The sequence below is a fragment of the Branchiostoma belcheri genome, unplaced genomic scaffold (assembly GCF_001625305.1).
Source record: "Branchiostoma belcheri isolate BF01 breed outbred unplaced genomic scaffold, Haploidv18h27 scaffold46, whole genome shotgun sequence".
Lineage (NCBI taxonomy): Eukaryota > Metazoa > Chordata > Leptocardii > Amphioxiformes > Branchiostomatidae > Branchiostoma > Branchiostoma belcheri.
The window spans coordinates 2,416,418-2,437,779 of record NW_017804087.1 but is presented as its reverse complement, the minus strand read 5'-3'; the positions used below and the strand labels follow the sequence as shown (position 1 = coordinate 2,437,779).

At 38.5% G+C, this 21,362-nt stretch overlaps 1 protein-coding gene across 1 annotated transcript; it reads right to left on the bottom strand.

The window, feature by feature from the left end:
• Positions 1-4,149: 4,149 nt before the first annotated feature.
• Positions 4,150-19,664, bottom strand: LOC109479061 (dual specificity protein phosphatase 3-like). The gene is made up of 4 exons (XM_019780935.1): positions 19,343-19,664; positions 12,506-12,653; positions 6,519-6,748; positions 4,150-6,082 (listed from the first exon to the last, which is right to left on the bottom strand). Exons 1-4 carry the CDS (start codon positions 19,398-19,400, stop codon positions 5,685-5,687), a joined length of 834 nt encoding a protein of 277 aa, XP_019636494.1. The 5' UTR covers positions 19,401-19,664; the 3' UTR covers positions 4,150-5,684.
• Between the last annotated feature and the right edge of the window lie 1,698 nt (positions 19,665-21,362).

Sequence of the window (21,362 nt, the reverse complement as noted above, 5' to 3'; positions counted from 1 at the left end):
TGCCAAAGTATCAAGGTCGTTCTGGAGTTTCAGTGAATCACCCTGGCATGAGACCGTCATGTAAATCATGGTATCGTCCGCAAATAAGCGAGCTGTAGAGTGTAAGTTTTCAGTGATATCATTTATGTAATACAAAAACAGGCAAGGTCCGAGCACCGAGCCCTGTGGGACCCCTGAAATGACATCCAATTTGCTAGAAGTCACCCCCTCGATGACCACTGACTGGGTACGACAATGGAGGAAGTCTTCTATCCAGTTCCTGGTCTGAGGTTCAATGCCGTACCACTGAAGCTTCCGAATGAGTCGTTTGTGGCCTACCTTATCGAAGGCTTTAGAGAAGTCAAGCACACAGACATCTGTCTGGAGACCTTCCTGCATGTTGTTTACAATGTCATGAACAAGTTCCAGAAGCTGTGTCTCACATGACCTTCCGGGTCGAAAACCGTTTTGTAGCTGATAGAAGAGATCATGCTGTTCCGCATGCTTCATCAGGCTACTACAAATAACATGTTCCATTAACTTAGAAGCAATACAGGTTAAGCTAATAGGTCTGTAGTTTGCTTTATCGTACCTTTGGCCTTTTTTAAAGATCGGAGTCACGTTTAATTTAACATTCCAACACTGGGGCAAACACCACGTGGCAACAAAGAAAGGGATTTCTTTTTCTTGCACAAGTATCAACTTATATTTCATGTTTTTTTAACAAAACAAGTCGAGTACATGCAACATGGTTCACACACACATAATGAAGAGTAAATATTCAACAAGACAAGGCAGAAATGAACTCGTATTAGCCCGCCGTCAACAACAACAACAACAACAACGAATTACACGGTGAAATTACTAATAAACTTTACATGCCATAGCTTGCCATGCCCCAACTAATCGTTGGGAAACTATTTTGACCAAAAAATCGTTGTTTTACCTTGTTTGAACGAGTCTCTACATGCAGTTTCGCCATTTTGTTGTCTCTCCAAAATACAAGGACGAGTTTTCGAACACCACGCCGGCCGACCGTTCGTCAATTTCGCCTACAGCTTCTCTCGACCCTAGAGTTGCACAGAAACAAACGTCAACTTCTATTTCCAAAGCTATGAAAAACGCCCCTGAAATCCGCAATGCTAAACCCACAGCTTACTGTTCAACACTAAACTGAAGCACTGCGGACCACGCCGCATTTTGGCGGGAAAACCGCACGATTGTAATTAAGCCCACGTGCGCGGAACATTCCAACAGGTGGGGCCAACACCACGTGGCGACAAACAAAGAAATCCTTTTTCTTGCACAAATATCAACTAATATTTCGTGTTTTTAACAAAACACGCCAAGTACATGGTTCACATGGTTCACACACAAGAAGAATAAATATTCAAATCTTCAACAAGACAAGGTAGAAATATCTCAATAGTATAGGGTTAGTGCGCTCTCAACTCGAAACCCCCCCCCCCCAGCATTCGACGAATTACACGGTGGAATTACTCATAAACTATACAGGCCATAGCTTGCCATGCTCTAACTAGTCGTTGGAAAGTTATTCCGAAGAAAAAGTCGTTGTTTTACCTTGTATGAGCGAGTTTCCGTGCGGCCAAATTCCAGTCTCGCCATTTTGTTCTCCGTCCAAAATTCATCTGGTCAGGAAACCCGAATTTTCTCCTCAGAACATCCAGAAAACGGCATGAATTCACCACAGAAACTTCCCTGCGGTTGCTGCACACATTAAAACAAGAAACTCCTGAAGAAGAAACGTAAAATTCTCCAGAAAAGTTGCAAAAAAAGTATCGGAAACCCCCACGCACGACGTGACAACTGGCAACGGCAACAGACTGACCTGAAGCGGAGCGTACCAACTGTGACTTTCAAACAGGGGTGCAAAACGGCCTAGATTTTGGTTGGTTGGTTGTTTGTTTACTCCCAGCCACGCCGGACCGCCTCCATCTTATCAGGGGAAGAAACCCCCCATCAAAAATGACGACGCTCGCCCCACGTGTTTCGGACTTGGGTGTCTGTGGGAAGCCCAGCGATTACATGCATAGCGCCTCACACAGCAAGTCTCTGGTGTTCAATGGTTACAATCTTCCCGCCATACCGGTGGGCAATTTCTGTGGGGTTTGCGTACGCGGCTGGTTTACAAACATACGTCGTGAAACAAACTTATATATATCCCGGCCCTCCCGTGTTCACAGCGTTTGTGGTTTTATAGACACACCACATTTTCCTTCTCATAAACTAGGAAGAAAAGCTTCCATAAGCTGGTCACTTATGGTGCATAGCTGTAGAATGTCTGCAAACTTCTTCCTTTGGTCCTATCTCGACAAGATTGAAATTTCACCATTTTTCAGACTTCTTCGAAAGCAAAAAAAAAAAAAGACCTCAAGACATGCATTGTGGGAATATGGCCAACTAATTAACGAAACTTACAAATGCAATTTAAACCAGCCAATCAACAATGACTTATAAGCACTGTAATGTTAATTAGCAAATTCTGGGGTCGTCCAAGAGGTCCCGGGTTCGAACCCTGCCATGCCACCGATCTTGTGCCCTTGGGAAAGACACTTTACATGTCTGACTTTCCTCACATCGCTCAAGTGAAAACGACTACAGTAGCTGTATTGTCCTCTATGTTGATGGCAGCACCACTTCCGGCTGTTGTAACTTCTGTTCTGAACATGCTATGGTCATAATTTTCACTTTTAAAAAGCTTTTTGGGCTAAGGAATTCGAAGAAGAGACATATGTATGGTCCCCCTAGCAGCTTTCATTGGAAATGCAACAGATTTTAATGACTTTCAACTGGTTGATAATCTAGAAACCGAATGGCACATTAATTATGCTAATTTGGGCCTTATTTGCATAAGTGATGAATCAAGTTTATATTTGCTGACTAATACATCATAGGACTTTCTAACGAATGACATATGTAACCTGGATGAATAGAAAATGATTGGATATGAAGCATACAAATCAAGACCTCGTTTGTATTAATCAATGGTGAATTTCTGCATCTAGAGCAGGGACACCTTTGCTGTGCAATGTGAACCAGTCTGCATTGCCATCAGAATAAAATGACAGCCAATACCTTGCCTGAATAAAACACTTGGTTGTGTAAAAAAAGAGTCTCTTCATTCATTGTCTGTAGTCTGCTGTTCAGTCATGTCCTTGTAGCTTTGACTTCATTGGGATCCACAATTTAGCTACCTGTAGTTCTTATTGCCCATGTGGATGGCATTCAGCACCAAGGAGAGGTCCCTCATTATAAAAACAAAGTGGTCTGGAAAGCTGAACTAATGACAGAATACAAAAGAATAAATTCTATAGTTTTCTTCTTTCATATCTTTGACTTTGCATGACTCAAGGCTTGAAGTACATTTTTCACTGTCTTGTTGTATAGAGAAAGGACAAGTAAAAAAGACATGGAAACTTTTGTTTTGATGGTGTGGCTTTATTTTAAAAATACAAATGACACACACACACACACACACACACACACACACACACACACACAAAGAACGTACAAAGAATGCAAGTCTTTGAACAAACATCACACACATATATAATTCTGTTTCAAAGATCTGATGCTCAAGGTAGCCAAAAAGTGTAAACTTTGTGATGTTTGGTTTCTTTCACACACAAAAAATTACAACAGTACAACAGAATTACTATCATTGCACCAGTTGTAACAATAATGTTTTAAGTATGACAATATATCCATATGTACTGTAACATACATAATCTAAAAGTTTATATATATAATTTTAAATTTACACTTTATTCCATATAAGCGTATATAAGACAGAAAGACTGCTTTTTCAGTCTCTCCAATAGAACTCCTTGATTTCAGATAGATTCCGATTATATCAAATATCTCAAATATCTTGATTGATTGATAGAGCTGCCCTTTGATGTAACACAACAGTATTGCCTTAATTTATTTAAAATTGTGCACTGTATGAATAATTTTAAACATGTTGGCAAGAGACTTTATAAGAAGGTTTCAGTGACTGCATTTGTAACATTGCAGCAGCGACACCTAGCTGCAGTTTGAATCATTGCCCTCAAAAAGGTGACAGATGGTCACCAAAACGTGAGATATAAAATTGTACAGATTTTTCTAGACTATGTAAGGATGGGATGGTTGAAATGCAAACTATGGCAGTATAACAGCTGGGCTTTTTAATGCAATACTTCATTATTTTCTGCATTCTGGAACAGTGCATACTGCCACATCAACAGCCTAGCTATATTACGAATTCCTTTCACACTACAAAACTTCACTGAAGATTGCAGGATACAGGGTAATGGAACATACACTATATAGTTTGTATCTTCTATAGCTTGTCGGCAATATCATCAAAGGATTAGAAAGCAAAGCCTTAATGGACAGTGATTCAGTGGCTGAGCAAAAACTGGCTAGTTGTGCCATCCAGCGAATGGGTCTTTCCTAGGGACTCGTCTACAAGGATTTGGGACTGAGAATGTGGGCTTCAACAGGATTTGTTGAGACTTGGTTCACATATCCATCTAAATTGGATGTCAGGAAAGATTACTCTTCATACTAAATCCTTACAAATTAGATTTGTTTGTAAAGGTCCTTGCATGCAGAAATTGGTGGCAAATTCCACACAAAATCTGCATGTGCTTTTGACAGTATGTGATTGGTCTTTCAGTGTAAGATAGCAGCATTACAACATTTCTTTACAGATACAAGCAAACATGTACAAGACAGAGGGTCACGGCGTAGCATTTTCCATTCAATTATTCAGCTCACAAATACAGTCTGATCGCATATCAATATTCAGTGCAATTATTAAGTTATTCCTCCTGCTCTGGGGTCGTAAATCTGCAAGTAAATTTTGATTTGTCTAGTGACATCTTAAGAATCATCTCACACCCGTCACATTGTAGCAGATTTAACATCATTCCTCCTGATTGTCCTCTGAGTCCTTCCTGCCTTTTATCATTATGGATAGGATGTAAGGACAGATTACAGTGCTCAAGCACTATGTGCAGGTAAAATTGGATCTGCGGAGGTTTGCTTTCATACCTGCACTAATGTAGATATGTAATTAAAAAATGATTCTAATCATCATTTATGATGCATGGTTGAAACACAACACTCTTCTTGCCTCATCATTATCATCTAATCTCCAAGCAGAAGTCTGGTGGCGGCAAAAGGGTTAGAACTGACTATCAAGAGAGAGTCCTCAGCTGCCAGTAACTGTCTGGCAAATGGATAATGCCTGGCCAATTTGATACTGTCTTTGTGGCCACCAAAAGATCTGCTTGGAGATTATCACCATTATCATCATTCTTCATTTGAAAGGTGAAGCTGTCACCAACCTTAATCACTTGTAAGAAGAAAGAAACAAGCTAGGCAGATCTTCTGATTACAGTTACTTTGGGGTATGAGTTAAACTCTCTGAGCAATGGGGACTCCTGGCATCTTCTAGTGACACAGACTCTTTTTACAGAGAAGTGAGATTCTCAACACAGAAGATGTAGGTGGTTTAAGTCAGAAGCCCCGGGCCTGTACTCTGGGATTGGGACCCACTCTCCCCATTTGACCACCCTTAGTGTATGTATGTACATATACGTGACCTATGTGTATACAGTGCTGTATATTGTACATACGATATTGGGCTTGTGGTAGTATATATTTCAGTACTGTCACTCAGTATGGATCATCAACTAGGATGCTAACACATGCTCATCTTTTTCCTGTGCTTTTTCTCTACTCTCTTCTGCCTCTGCTTCTTCTTTCTCCTCTTTGGTTTCTGCATTTTGCTCTGCCTTGGGCTCTTCTGTTTCTTCCTGCGTCTCTGTTTTGCTTTCCTCCTCACGATTCTCTTCCCCTCCCTCCATCTCTTGCTGATACTCCTCGGCCATCCTCCTCTGTTTCTCTGCCTCCAGTTTGTCGTTGAAGAGGCAGAGTTGTTTGAGGAAGCCTGTGTTGGGACCGATCTCGCGCTTCTGTCGGATGGTGATGAGGGCGTCCTCCACGTTGTGTTCCTTGTAGATCATGAGGTACGCCATGACCAGAGATGGGGAGCGGGAGTAACCCTCGCGGCAGTGGACCAGGATCTTTCCTGAAAAAAAAACCATAAAGGTATTGTTACAGTTACAGCAGCAATCGTAGGCATCCTTCCTTCATGAAAGATTACAGCAGCACTCTCTAGGTCTGGTGTTGTGTCCATGTACAGCATCTAGTGTGGCGTACACTTTTACAGTAATAGTCTAATATACTCAAAAAGTCTAGCACATGCTAATTTCCCTCCCAGTTTAAATTGTTTTAATGTTCTTACATCTACAAATGTGCAACAAATGAAAAACGAAAAATCAGTATGAGCCAGACTGTAAAATTGCCAAAATTCAAAGAAGATTTTGCACAGAGAGCTTTCCTAAATACTGTCTGCACTCAAGTAATCTTCATCATAAAATCATTCAAAATGGCTTCATTAAATACTAAGACAAAAGGAAAATGTCACATTTAGTTATACCAATTGATTGAAAAGTGAGTCTAACCTCCTTCCTCGTCCACTGCCTTGTGGATGTACTTGGCAGCTTCCTCAAAGTGCTGCATGAGGTTGTACTGCTCGAAGTCGCTGGCACGCACGCCGTGGTAGTCTATCCCAACGTCCTCGTAAAACTCCGGCCCTGTCTGCACGTGCATGAAGGGGGACTTGCCCTCCGCTGCGTTCAGCACGTGGGTGACTCCCAGACCTCTCAGCCGGTGGACGTTACGGGCACTGCTCCTGTGGGGGGGGGGAATAGAATAGCTTTCCGCTTCATTGCAAGTTCATGCCGGAAGGCTAATTGCAAAACGGACTGACAAGAACAATGTGTGCAGAATGTATTGAGGAGTTGTATAAAACCATATACCAAACATGAAGTTCTACTACGTTCTACGTAATAATCTAACTTTCTATCTCTACTTAAAACTAATATCAAGTTAAATGTATGTATACTTGACAGAGAGTGGATATATGTAATACAGAAATAGGTTTAAGAGAAACAAGGCAACTACTATGTATTATGTGACAACACCCTACATTTGGGACCGCAAATTTTGTAATACTGCAGCTGCTGTGACACATACATGTAGTTTGACCTGAGTCAGCTTACAGATGTGCCCTATGTGGCAGAGACTGTCATTCTCATATACCGGTAGGACTGTTCAGCCATAGCCAAAACTGTTAAGGGCTAAAATCAATCTGGATTTTATCACGGTCAATATTGAATGAAGGAGGTCATATATTGACACCTGTAGCTGCAGTAAGAATCAGAACCAGTTAAGAAGGTGATGACAAAATATTGGATGTAAAAAACCACTGGTTGCTGGTGTGCTGCATCAAATAAATGTGGGGAGTACACTATTGCATATTCACCAACACTAGCACCCTATACCAAAATATTTTCAGCCAAACAACAATCAGTACGCTATAATAGTTCCATGTCTCCTTTACAGTATCAGTCTGTCTGCTTCATCCTAATTGCCACAGAAAAGCTCCATCAGTCTCCTGTATTCCCCCGGGTGCCGGGTTATAGCAGCCTTTCAGATCCATCTAGCCAGCAGAATTACCCCGTGTTTCAGATGCAATTAGGTTAAGTATTAGGCCATTACCAAGGGCAAGAGTAATACTGCTAGCCAGCCCAGGATAATGAGCCAATTTATTTGCTGCAATCAAAGTTGAAGGTTGAAGATTGCAGGGCTTGGATTACTTCTTTTCTGTGTACCTGTACTGGTGCACATTTGAAAATTGCCTGCACCAGACAAATTTTACCTGCATCACTTAGACACAGAAGTATGGATCATACTAAAACTGTTCAGCAACCATTGTCATTATTTTTTAATACTTCATATAGATGGTGACAGTGAATGCATCAAAAAGAAAATCCATTATACACCTACACAGTTTAGGTGCAGGTAGACATCAGAAATACCTGCACAGCTCCAATATTTCCTGAGCTAAGATGCATATACAGCCAGTATTTCTAGCCCTAGGGTTGGGATGTTACGTACATGTATACCCAGCATGGTGTGATAAATTGAATACAGAAATGCAAGTATCCACAGGAAACTTGATTGTCACTTGATTGTCATGCATGAGAGCTACTGGGTGGCATCTTGTGAATAATTTCATCAGTCTTTCACAGCACTACAGCAGGCAGCAAACTGACTACTAAAACATTGGCAAGAACTTTCAATACAGGAAATGCCAAACTGGATAACATCATATTTAATAATCATAATATAGTGACAATTGTAACAGATTATTAGGTACAGCGCAATACAAGTTGAATAAGAGCAAATCAAAAATATGACAAGCTATGATATTAGCTGACAGCTTCCCATGTTTTAGAAAGTCATGACATTCACTTGACAATTGAAGATGCCAGAAGGAAAAGACAATTGAGAGATTTTTCATGAATCACTGATTGTGCCAGACATTTTACAGCTATTACATTACACCCAGCCTGTGAACAGTGTGATATGCTATACACAGAAGATGAGCTGTAAGATACTGTAACTGAAGATTGACACTCTCAATTATGTTCACCCTCTGACATCTGAAGGACAGATGAACCTCAAGGGTAAAACTTAAACAAACTTAAAAGTACTCCCCCGTATTGTATTTTTAATATATCAACATTGTAGATTTCATATCACAGAAAACAGGAAGACAATATTTTGAGGCCTGCACAGTCTGAATGGGTGACCCTGTATGCAGTAATTGTGCCGTCAATGATTCCTCTGCTATTTCAATATTATTATCTTTCTCACAGGTCACCAAATTACAGGCTCAAATCTTGAGCTCTTCAGACAAATTATATGTCATTTTGGCACACTCCCCACAAAAGGACAAAGCCATAAGCAGAAATTATTATTTCTATTGATTATTTCAACCTCCCTGGGAGTTTGTAGGGAAAAGGATGGAGTTAAATTTGACACGAGAGAAATCTTTGGTACCAATTGGTTTTGGGGATTATCGTGAGTTTTCACTGCAGTGATTCATCAATACTTTTGCAATGAATGAATTTTTTGTCTCATGTCCTCTATATAATAATAATCATATCTGGAAAAGAGTCAGTCTGTCTTCTCTAACAAAATTTTGTGCATAAAAATTGCCTCTGCTCCTACATCGATTTTCCTTATGATTTCATTACATTTTTTCTTAGTCAAAGTGCAGTTGACTGTGCTGCTTTCAAACTTACTCACATCTAGCTTGATAGTGACATACAATGTATGATTTTAGGCAGCATAAATCAAATCATAATAATACAATTTTTAACAGAAGAGGCATGCAAATAAATAGACTGGCTATTGACAAAATTTGCATGAATGCTCTGAATCCCTTATGGTACAAGTCTACATATAAGTCTAACTTGTGAATAAAACGTTTGCAAAATATTTGACTTTCAGGTAAATCTGGTCTTCCAAAGTCCCTCTGGTTATTTTTTTAACTCCAAGTTAGCAGAACCTGAAGTGACTGTCTTGCATCAATTAAGGTTAGGCATCTAGGGTATGAGATACAGAAGGAAATTGTTACTCAAACAACTGGATAGATTTGAAAAACTGGTCACAGACAATAAGCAGTGGATGCTACTTTATTTGACTGACAGTTTTCAAATTCTATTCAGTTGCTTGAGTATAACTGTTTCCTTGTGACTGTGTTGCAGAAAACACACCAGTGCAACATTTGTTCTACAGAAAGTAGGCCATCCTGCCTGTCCTCCCACCTTTAACCATTTGTCACTCCTTGCATGGCCAGTCACACAAATTGGCCATTTGAATCCAACTCACACAAGTGGTCCAATTACTGCTCTATGTACATTAAGGGCAGCTTGATGGACTGATCTTATCTCACTGTAAATGACAACTATTTGTCACTCATGCCCATCCATTGCTAATTATGCACAACAGTATGGGGAGGGAGGAAAATACCACTTGATAAATTTTCTAAATTTTCAGTAAATTCCCGATTAAAGTATACATCTCAATTAAAGTTTGCACCCCTTTTAGATGCTAGACCCTTTTGCTACCATCCACACACAACGTGCCTGTCCTTGGTGCTGAACACCATCCACATACAAATATGTCTGTCCTTGGTGCTGAACACCATCCACATGCAAACATGCCGGTCTTTGGTGCTGAACATCATCCACCCACAAACATGTCTGTCCTTGGTGCTGAACACCATCCACACACCAACATGCATCTTCTTGGTGTTGAACACACATATTGTCAAATATACTTGTCCTTGGTGCTGAAAACTGTTAGATGCAGTCAATCTAATGTAAAATTAACAGCTTTTAAGCCTCTTCAACACAATTTCTAAGATGATGTATAAATAGAATGTCTCAGGTATACATTTTCATCTCTTCAGCTGCAAAATCATCTGTTGCAACAAAACAAAATCAGTGTCCATAACTCAAAGTCTTAACCATTCCCAGGTCAAAAAGGGTAAACAGTAGTGAAGTATAGGAAAGTGAGACAAATGACTCTCAGCTTCTTTGTTACCCTTTTTAGCCCAGCCATTTAAGCAACCAATGACCCTATCTATCTCTCTTTAACATGGCTTGTCTGTACGTCTGAGAATACTGATGACTAAGAAAAGTCATCCTCAGGGTTGCAAGGTAGTTAAGATGTGAGACAAGATAACTATCAATCAGTCTCACTTCAATTTGCTGCATTTTAATTGTCTGCTATTGTCTAGGGTAGTTTCTAGAAGATTGGTTATAGACAAGCCAAGAATGCTAATGAGGTTTAAGAGAACAAGAAGGTTGCAATTATAGTTAAGATGTGAAAGAAGAGAATTATCAATCTTAATATCAACCTCTTACTTTAATTGCTTTGCTTTTGCTATTGTCTAGGGTAGTTTCTACAAGATTGGCTAGCCAAGAAAGTTTGGGAGGCAGCATTGCAAATTCTACACTAGGGGAATCAACAAAATCTACAACAACAAAGCTGGTGGAAAATTAACAGAGATTGAACAGAACCATACAGAATACTGATAAGGAAGGGAAGAAAAAATTTGCAAGCTTTGCACTTACATGTACTACTAATACCTGTTGACAAGGACAATATCATTTTTGACATTCCAAGAATGTAATAACTTCTGTATAATCTATCATGACAGTGCTCCCAGAGAAAGCAATAGTAAAAGATTAACATGACCAACAAAAAAACTTTTCCATACTTTTTGCACAGATCTATCTTTATAAAGTGCTGTCAAAATGACAAATAAGAATGTTCAGCAAATCTACACACTAATACTGCAAAAGGAGCTGGGGCAAATGATTATATGAGTTGAAAAATTCTACCTGTCCTGTGTGATTATTTTGTTCTTATATTTTCCAGGATCTCTGACCTTACTAAACTCCTGCTGTACATCAGCCTATCCGAGCACCCATCATAACCTATCAGCCTAGCCATCACACTTTCATTACTGTAGGTTTAACCAGGCCATCCCAGAGGTCAGCAGTATCTATTCCCCATCACATTCAATCAAAGGCCATGCCCATGGGAGGTTAGGGTGAGAAGTGAGAAGGTCTCAGGGCGTGCGAATGAACACAGAATATGTAAGCATCAATGTTCCCTTTTTGCTATATGAGTTCATATGTTAAAAGTTGAAAATTTGATCAATATTTCCCATCTCTTTCTTCTTTAAGTTTATAACATATCCAGTGTATTAAGACCCCAATTATCATGCAATCTAAACATTATCATACTGTGTCTTTATTTGTGATACGAAATATAGTTCATAACTGTAACAGGATCTTGATACTGTAACTAAAATAAGGCTAATGGCTTCTTTTCCACCACTGCTACATTTCCTCTGTTCATGTTATTTTTCTGTATTCTGTTTTATACATGTATTAAATTTTGTAATATATTTCCTTTATTCTCGGGAGGTTAGGGTGAGAAGGCCTGAAGGCATTAGATGAACAGAATAAAGCATCAACCTTGTCAGATGCACGCAAAGGTCTGAAAAGTCAGTAAGCAATCTTCAGTGTCTGACATAAAGGCTGGATGTGAAGGAGAATGTAATAAGTTAAAACTCTTGTCTGCCTTGGGGATGTCTGTTTCTTTTAACAAAGTTATTAAATTTTGCTTCAGGAATAAAATGTGCAGACATCATATAACACTAACATTTAGAAAAGCTTTAGAACCTGTCAGCAAGAAAAGCTTTTGACATCTTCAAATCTTGTAGGGGTCTGATCATAAACTTCACTGTTCTTGCAGAGATGCTAAACCTTTGTATTAACTTCTGATATAACCAAATACCAGCCTTGAGGTACAGTCAAGAGGCTATTTTTATTACCATTCAATGCTGTTTGCTCCTAGCATGATTTAGACTAGCAATTGATTTAATTTGTGATAAAACTATTGTATGCCATATATTAGTAAAGGAAGGAGAGAAATTGCAATAAGTACAATGTACTGCAGGAAGAAGGTTCAAGATTCCATGAAGAAAAAAGAACAAATATCAAGTTTGAGGTTTACTTACTCGTCTCCGACAAAGATGTTCTTGTAGACCTCGTTGTAAGACTTGGATGGGACCACGTACTGTCCATGGCTGTACGCAAACAGCACATCCTTCAGCTGAGACACGGAAAATGTCTTAGGGACGCAGTCTTCATAATCCTCCTCCATTCCTGAACAAAAACAGAAGTGTAAGAAAAATATTTTTATAGAAAAGTAAAGCTCACCTGTGTCAATAGATAAAGACCATACAGTTGAAATTGTGTATACAGTGCATGTAGTTAGTAAATTTATGAAAAATTGTACCAATCCCCCTTCTTTAGTGGTAAAATTACAAAACTGCTGCAAGCTATATATTACATATTATACAAATCTAAATTGCAGAAAAACAGCAACTACAGTACAAGTATATGCAGAACTCAGCAGTAGTTGTTGTTGTGTTAGAGGAAAAACACAAGGGAACTACTGGAGTCTAAGGTTTCTGACTTCTGAACTGAACATTGAAATTTGATTAATATCAATATAGCAAAGATGTCTAATTCATTTTATGTCACATAATACCACTACTTTGTGGTAGATTAAATGACTATAGTCTGTGTAATAAAATTTGTTTTTAACACTTTATTGATTAAGCTGCATGGGAGCATACAGGCTGGCCTGCCCAACTAGCCAGTGGGTATTATTATAAAGGGCTAGCCCAGGTGACAAAGTCAATGTAGATAGATTATACAAAATGGACACTCATTCCCTGAAGGCAAAACGTTTAAGATTATGCATGCTTTTTTTGGAACATCTCCATCCATCCCAAGATAATGCATGCAAATTCACACATAACTCTTGGAGCATTGTAAGGGTGGCAGACTTTAAGGCAAGGTGTTTTGTAGAGATAAGGGAAAAGGTTTCAAACCATGAAGAATGACTCAATATATTCTGTACAGCATGATTTACAAGTCTAGAGGTACCAAACTGCCAACCCAAGTAAGGACATTTTCTATATTATACATTGTGGCTGATCACGAGTAAGGTTTGTCAAAAAAACTAGAAGGCAGCCTTGTCATGGAATTATCTATTAGTAAATAAAGTTGAAATATGACTTTAGTCAAAGAAGGACTAACAAAAGTAATGAACCCTTCCCCCATCAATAGACAGAATTTCAATCAATCAATCAATCAATTTAAAATCAGCATGAAAAATTTACAGCATTTTGATAAAAGAATCCAGCAATTTTTGGTACTGGAACACACATCAGAAGTCATAGACTTGTCCAGAGTTCAAATTTCAACAGAAAGTCCTGTGAGAACTAATCAGCTCCTTGTATGCAGGAGCCCACTCCAGATGCAGAGTTCCCATGGGTGATGTCCTTGGTGCTGAAGTATGGGAGGAATGCTAAACTTGCACCATGTGTGATTATACATAAATACTGGGCAGAAACTGCATGCACAGTCAGGGTCAGAGTCAACCCTGTGGCACAGAGTAGAGTGTTAACTTTCAGAACTGTGAATCAGACCAGTAACTACATAGTTACTGTCCTCAAACTGGGTAAGAGGGAAGCAGGCCAGGCATATTGAAGCCTTCGTAAGACATATAAATCTTTCTGTTGTGATTTTCCCCATTGAAAATAAGTTGCATTTTTTGTACTTAAGTCAAGAATTACTTCAAGTATTCTGAAGTTAAAAGATGCAAGGCCAGGCCATGTACATACATATATTGCAGCTTTAAAAAAAAAAGATCATCATATTACTGTTCTTGGTTGTACCTAAGTTTTTCAACATTAAGTTACAGTAGACAGATCCTGTAGCCCAGCTATAACATCCATCAAGACATGGAAGTACAAATTAAAAGAAAAACGTAGAGGTGCAAAGATTTGGCTGGTCTACAACTGCTTCCTTGTTAGCCTAACTGCTAATTTTGTTGAACAGCTGGAATCGATCTGTGAGTGCCTACTCTAGCCTGAAATTCCTTGTACACTGACTAAACCTCTGAGTCAACAGTGATTGAGTTGACTTTTACAGCAATGTGAGATGTGCTTTGATGTTGCTACAGTCTTCCAACATAGCTGAAATAGAATATACAATTTTCACATCAGAGGAGCTGATTCTTTTCAAAATAGTTCAGAACAATCAGTATTAAAAATAGAGTCTATGAAATTATAATGTAATTAGAATATGTTCGTGATGGGTGAAATCATACACAAAATCTAATGGTGCCAAATTAAGCTTTCATATTACTCTGATTGGTATGCAGATTATCAACACTTAATGAAATTAAATGTTCCGATGCAACGATAAGTCTGGAATGCTAATGTCATTAGGTGCTCTCTTCTGGACATGTATTACTGGTACACTTTAAGCTTACATGTATTTTCGACAACAGTTTTGTTTACTGAAAAACAAAATTGTGAAGGCACCAAGAATAACACACATAAGCATGATGTAATCATTTCGTCAACACACACTTACAGTGGCACCTACTATATACGGTAATCTAAACAGGGCGTGGACTTGAAAGTGATCCCATAGTGTCCCGAGGGAGGTCACAAGTCCAAGGGCAGGGACCATTCCACATGTGTGTGTCATGTACTAATCTGGGACATCAACTTATTTGCTTAACTTTGGCCAATCACGTATAGCTACAGTAAAACTGTGAATAGTTTCATCAGGTTGGTAAGTCACTGAATAAAGAGACTCTGTTTTACACAACCAAGAGGTTTATTCAGCTGACATTTCAGTGTGACATGACAGGTCACCAAAACTTTGGCTGAAGAAACCTCCTCTGTAAAAAAGAGTCTCTTTTTTCAGCTACAGCAAAAGTTCAGACCAAATTCAAGGACAAAGTATCATTCACACAAATACCAAAAATTCCACAGTAACTTATTTTTGTTTGTCTTATAAGCCAAAATAGAACACTATCTCTGACCAGCACCCAATGGCCAGCCTTTGAACTAGCCATCAAAGATGATCTGATAGACCTTGAGTGTCTATAAAAGTGACCTTGTCGTAACTCTTCCATGCCTTGTTAATCTTTGACCTTAAGCTGCTTTCTGAGGTGACCATCATAAATCTGATGAATAAATGTGGAGTAACAATTACAGATTAACTGTCCTGTAAACTTAGTTAGTATTGTAGCAGTCTCACAATTTATTATTACACTGTTTGCAGGTATCGTAAGAGTATACATGTAACAGTAATTGCATTAAAACCATTTTTATTCAAGATCAGACTTCTCAACCTCAAAGTGCTTGTAGAAGCTGACTATCTCTCACAGCTTGACAGTTAGAAGTTACAATCTAGTGCTAAATGCCTGTAAAATCCAGTTAATAGAAGCTTAATATACATGTACTATGTGTAACATATAACTTGTGGGCTGGAGCAAAATAATAGCAGGAAAACACTGCCTTTTGCCATAAAAGCAACAACCAACTGCAGATCCAAAATCCAGCTATTACTAATGTCTGGTACATGTACATGTACATGTCAATGAAGTAATTCAACACTGGCATGTGAGAGCCTGTGTACTATGAGAAAGTGTAGCTTGATGGGACCGGCATGGTTTGAAGTGCTTGCAAATAGGCTGTGAAATGGAGGGCATGAACTCTGGGTTCAGCAAACGAGCCTCTGGGTACTACCAGGGATATACGTGTTTGAACTCAGGACCCTCATATCTAAGACAAACTACAGCAGAAACACATTGCAGAATGACTTGCATCTTAGAGTCACCATTCTGAAAGTTCTTAATCTGGTCATTAGTCTGGTTACTTTTTAAGGTATTCCTTTAGTGCTTTCTAAACTTCAGGCTTTGAAGCACTGATTTTGAATAGGTTCAGTAAAAATCAAAATTGAAATTGAGGTATTAAGGTGAAAGACATAGCTATTATAACTGGAAAAGAAAGTCAATTTAACATTTATTGTAATTTGACAAGGAAACAAAAAAAGAATTTACTTTGAAATTGTATGGTTTGAATTTAGTAAAGATACCCCAAACACAAAAAGCTCCATACACATGTACTCGTTCATCTATATGCATAATAATTTGATATTTTGAAAATGCCTCCAGCAAACACAATGAATCACACACTGTAGTAAGTTTCCAGATTGATACTAAGAAAATGCATCAAAGGAATGGTCCCATAAGATTTTATATAATTCTGATTGTATTACGATACAGTAACTCAAGTATGATACAATCACAATGACGTTCTATCTATGGCTATCTTAGAATTGCGTCCCTTTCTCCTTCTACCATGAAATTAAGTCCTTACGAACTCATATCAGTTTTACCGGAAATCACATACAGAAGGAAAGCACATCCAGATTATACCAGATATACATTGTACACTTTACTCCTGCAGTGGTCTACAAGGGTTTAAGCAAAGCTGTGGTGAACACATGGACACTGATTACACAAAGCTTCAGCCGATCTTAACCCAATTTCCCCATCTGAAATCAATAAAATCTATATCCACTTAGCAAGCACTGAACTAGGTCAGACATACGAGAATTTCAGGTAAAGTTTTTCTGGAAAATTCCTCCTTCAAGTTCATAATAAGAATGCTGTTGAAAATTCTCATGAGAGTCCGGGAGCTTAATTGAATATGATAACCAAGAGACACCTATCTCGCTCGAAGCAGAGTTTGAATAATGTGCCAAGACAAGTAAATTAGATCTGCCCTGTGAAGCTTATACAGTTGCCCACATGCATTAAAGTGTGTGCCAAGACTGATTATACAAATTCGGAAGCTATAGTGAGTTTGTGTACTCTCATGAGTACACACAATTGTCATCTCTCATTAACTTTTCTTCTTCTTTTACACCTGATCTTAACGTTTGTCTTTTTTACAAAGTCCAACCCTCTATTCCCACCTGTGTGTCCCAGGAGCCAGTATAACACATGATCGACATATGTTCCATGAATATTTGATGACTTCTTTTACTCTTTTGTATACCCGATACTTGCCCCTTTGGAACTCTATCTCATTGTCCTGCCCAGAGCTAAAATTCCAAACAAATTGACAAAGGCAGCTTGTGGCATGCCTATTGTAATACGTGGAGCCAAGTCTTCCATCAATTCTACACCTATCTGATGTATATAATCTCATTCCCCTAAGCCTCAGCACATACTAACAAAGAGGATCCTTTAATACTAATAGATGCACACTATGAAATGCCGATCTTTGAAATGTGTAAAATCCTGTTATGGATTGATGCATCAGATTCTTCTTCGTTTTTTATGATTGCTCATAGTTGCTTAGATTGCTCAAAGATAGCAGCCCTTGCTGGCTTCAACACAAATTCACAAAGATTAAGTTCATATCTATCAATTCTAAGGCTTCAGTAGGTCCATTGTTGGTTCTCAAAGTTAGAAAATATCGGATAATCAACATGGAAGCTGAGCCTTGGGGGAAGTCTGTGCCTAATGGCGCGAGCAGTTTTCAACAAGAGATTTCCAATAGTCAGAATGATCATAGTATTTTTCCTCACAACCATCTGTTTTCATAGCTGTTTTCAATACTAATTTTAAGAGCTATGAAAATAAAACAGTGCAACCTAACATGATGTGTCTTTAGATGCCTACAGCATGATTTGATGTGTTTGTAAGTGCTCAAACCCAGGTGCAGCTGCCCGTGTACAGGGATGTGATCTATGATGCTGTGTCTCAGCTGGATACACCTGACCTACAGGACCTGTTCAACTTACCACTGCTGCGATAGAGACAACATCATCAAATATTTACGACTATGGTTATCACATAATAGGATAGGACTGATCACCCAATACAGATAGGATCCAAAGGGATACAAAGAGAACATGTAGTGTAATACTCAGTCCTTACAAAAGATAAATGCTTAAGATTTAAACAAAATGCTTTGCTCATTTCTAGAAAATGTACATGGTATTGTACAATGAATTGCACGAATCATAAAAAGGCTATATTTTATGATTTGTGTTTACTATTAGTTATTAAGAGATGTACTAAGCATACATACATGTGTTTTCAAAAGATTTTTTTTTGTTGACTTGTCTAATATTTAAAATTTGTTTTGAAATGAATGGCAAATGCCTACAAGAAAGTTTTTATATTAAATCCTTGCCATGGTTATATAGCTCATAAGAACCGCAAAACATTGTGGCTAGTGGCTACTGTATACATATAGCAGATAAGTCTTCAAGCCTTAGGCTGAATGTCTCAGATCTACACTTAGCAATCTTACAAAGCTGTAGATAGCTCATATTCCGAATAAGGTAGACTTCCTAGGAAAAGTCTAATATATATCTTACTGCTATAACTATACATCTCACATCCTAAGGATCAGCTTCGGTGGGTAAAATATGATGTTCTTTCATACCTTTTCATATAGAGAAGCCACAAAATGTGCAGAAACATAAATATTGCTGAGTCCGTAGACAGGTCTGTATTTAAAATTCCTATCAGTCATACTGTAGCGATGTACGCTCCTAGCCCAAGAGAAAAAGACCTACACATAGAAAATAAATTAGATCTATGGTCCTGAAAAATTTATCAGTTTTATAATGATTTTACCTATAAAATGAATTAGATTACAATTAATTTTGACCTGACTGACACCATTTGATGGTCAATTCTATATATTTTCTTCTATATGTACAATGTGGTTCAATTAAAAGTAGTGAAATCAACCAAAACTGACAGAATTTAAGGAATCTTATATAATTACATTCTGAATTGTGGCTCATTATAGATTATAAGTGAAGAAGAAAGACTAGAGGACAATTAAATGTCAAAGTCATAATTAGTAACAATAACAATTTTCTGCAGTGTTCAAGGACGTCCCCACTCAAGATCTTCAGCACATCCCCTTAAAGACAGCATTAAGTCGTCTACTCACCCAGAAAACATCCCGTAGGAAGAAACGGCTTCAAAACCTTAGTCACAACCTGCCCCATGTTGTCAACCTCTCAGTACAGTTTCCCTCTCCAACAACTAACCAAGCCAAACAAGTTGACAGTAGAGCGAAGAAACCTCTCAATTTAGTGTGAGTAAAGACAGACTCCGGCTTGACACCGCTCTCACTACTAGCAGATTGAGTTCTGAAGGCAACTGGTGTTGTGTGTGTGAGGAGGTGACTTGATGTACCATGTATGTGGAGTAAGGGTGTAAACAGTGCGCCAGGGTCCCAGCCTGGCTGCTGATTGGCTGTTGGCTATCGCCAAGGCAACATGATGGAATACCATCACGAGGCAGGAGGGATATGACTGGGGGCTTTGGTTGATAACATTTAATGATCTGGATCAGTCCATTATGGAACCTCTCAAAGGGGGATTTCATAAATCTATGTTCTAATTTAGCAATCTTGCATACAATTGTGACTGCTTCTTTTAATAATAATTTAAACTTAAACTGTTTTGCTCTGTTTGTTTGAACACAAAAAGGTTTAAAATATTTGAAGTTGTATTGTATTTACTGTATGATAACATTGGCTTAACATTTGCTACAACTGTACCCATCCCTGTTAGCAAAGTTGACCTGTCCATTCAGCTTCAAATACAGTCTTGTTCCTATATTAAGAACCATACAGTAAGTTTCCAGAAAAGACAGTGGAAAAGAACAGCTAGGCTGGTTGACGCAAACACTGCTATTCAGGGCTGTAATGGGTAGGGCTAATGATCCAGCTAAGTTGGGCTGGCTGCTATAAGCATGATTCAATCAGGCTAAAAAAATAGCCGGAGGCAAAGTTTTTATCAATCGGACATTGACCGCATTCCTGGAGGATAAATACAGAACAACTGTAAGGTCAGGGGTCAATGTCACTTCTGGCACTGACCTTGAGATACTGTATCTTTGGCAGTGGATGACTTTGAACTTCCCTTTTTTTAATAGAGGGTTTTCGTTTCTTCCCACTTTGACATGACTTCAGTACATTTTAGCAGTTAAAATCTATTCAGATTCTGGTCAGTTGTTTTCTCGTTAGTAATAGTAAAAATATTAGTTTGGCATTGACCTAACTGATCAGCATCTAATTTTCAAATTGAAAACATTTTTTTGGACATAACACCTATATAAAGGTTACACTTGTCTTCAGTCTCATTTTCAGTGATACTAGTAAATGATAGTGTAACTATGCTATCTGAAACGACTGACTCTTCAGAGTATATATCCGGTTGCTCGATTTATTTTATATAACGTGATATTTTATCAGCTTAAAATGCCATCTCCAGAAATTACATCTGCCCTTGTAAACTGATCCAGGGCAAGGCCGGAAAAAATAGCCAGCATCCACTTGGAATTGCGTCATGGGGATTACTGTAAGGTCAATGCCTTAACCTTGTTGTCACGATCAGTCTAACATTGGATGTCTGCCTGTATATGTAGTGAAGTCACTGATAACCCTTTCCAACAGAGGCTGCAACCACTGAGCAACCATATATTTGACAGATCACTCAAGAAATTTTATAAACAAAGAACAAATTTATATAGTACTGTTAGAGTTTAAACCTTAGTTCCAACATGAAAAACACATATTAAACTTTCATTCAAAGAACAATCTTTTCATGTGTTTTGCTGGCTTTTAAATCAAACTTTTACATCGTGCATCATATTCCAATTATGAAATCAAGGGTCAAACAAACCCATTTTCGGTCGCTCAAAGATCGCCGCCGTCTAGTCTAGTGGAAAAAGGGCCTATTGGAATTTTGCCAGCAAGAGAGAACCTGATCTTTCCACTGCAGAGCTGTGTGGTATGTAGTGCATTGCTACACGTTCTGTCCGTCACGTTTGGCAAGTGGAAATTTCTGGTATGGACGTAACGGCGGTCTTCAATCAACGCTGACCGGTGTCACTGGCACGTCAAATAGCCTGCTGACAATTTGTCATCATTCAAACCTTGCAATATACACTGGGGCTTCTTA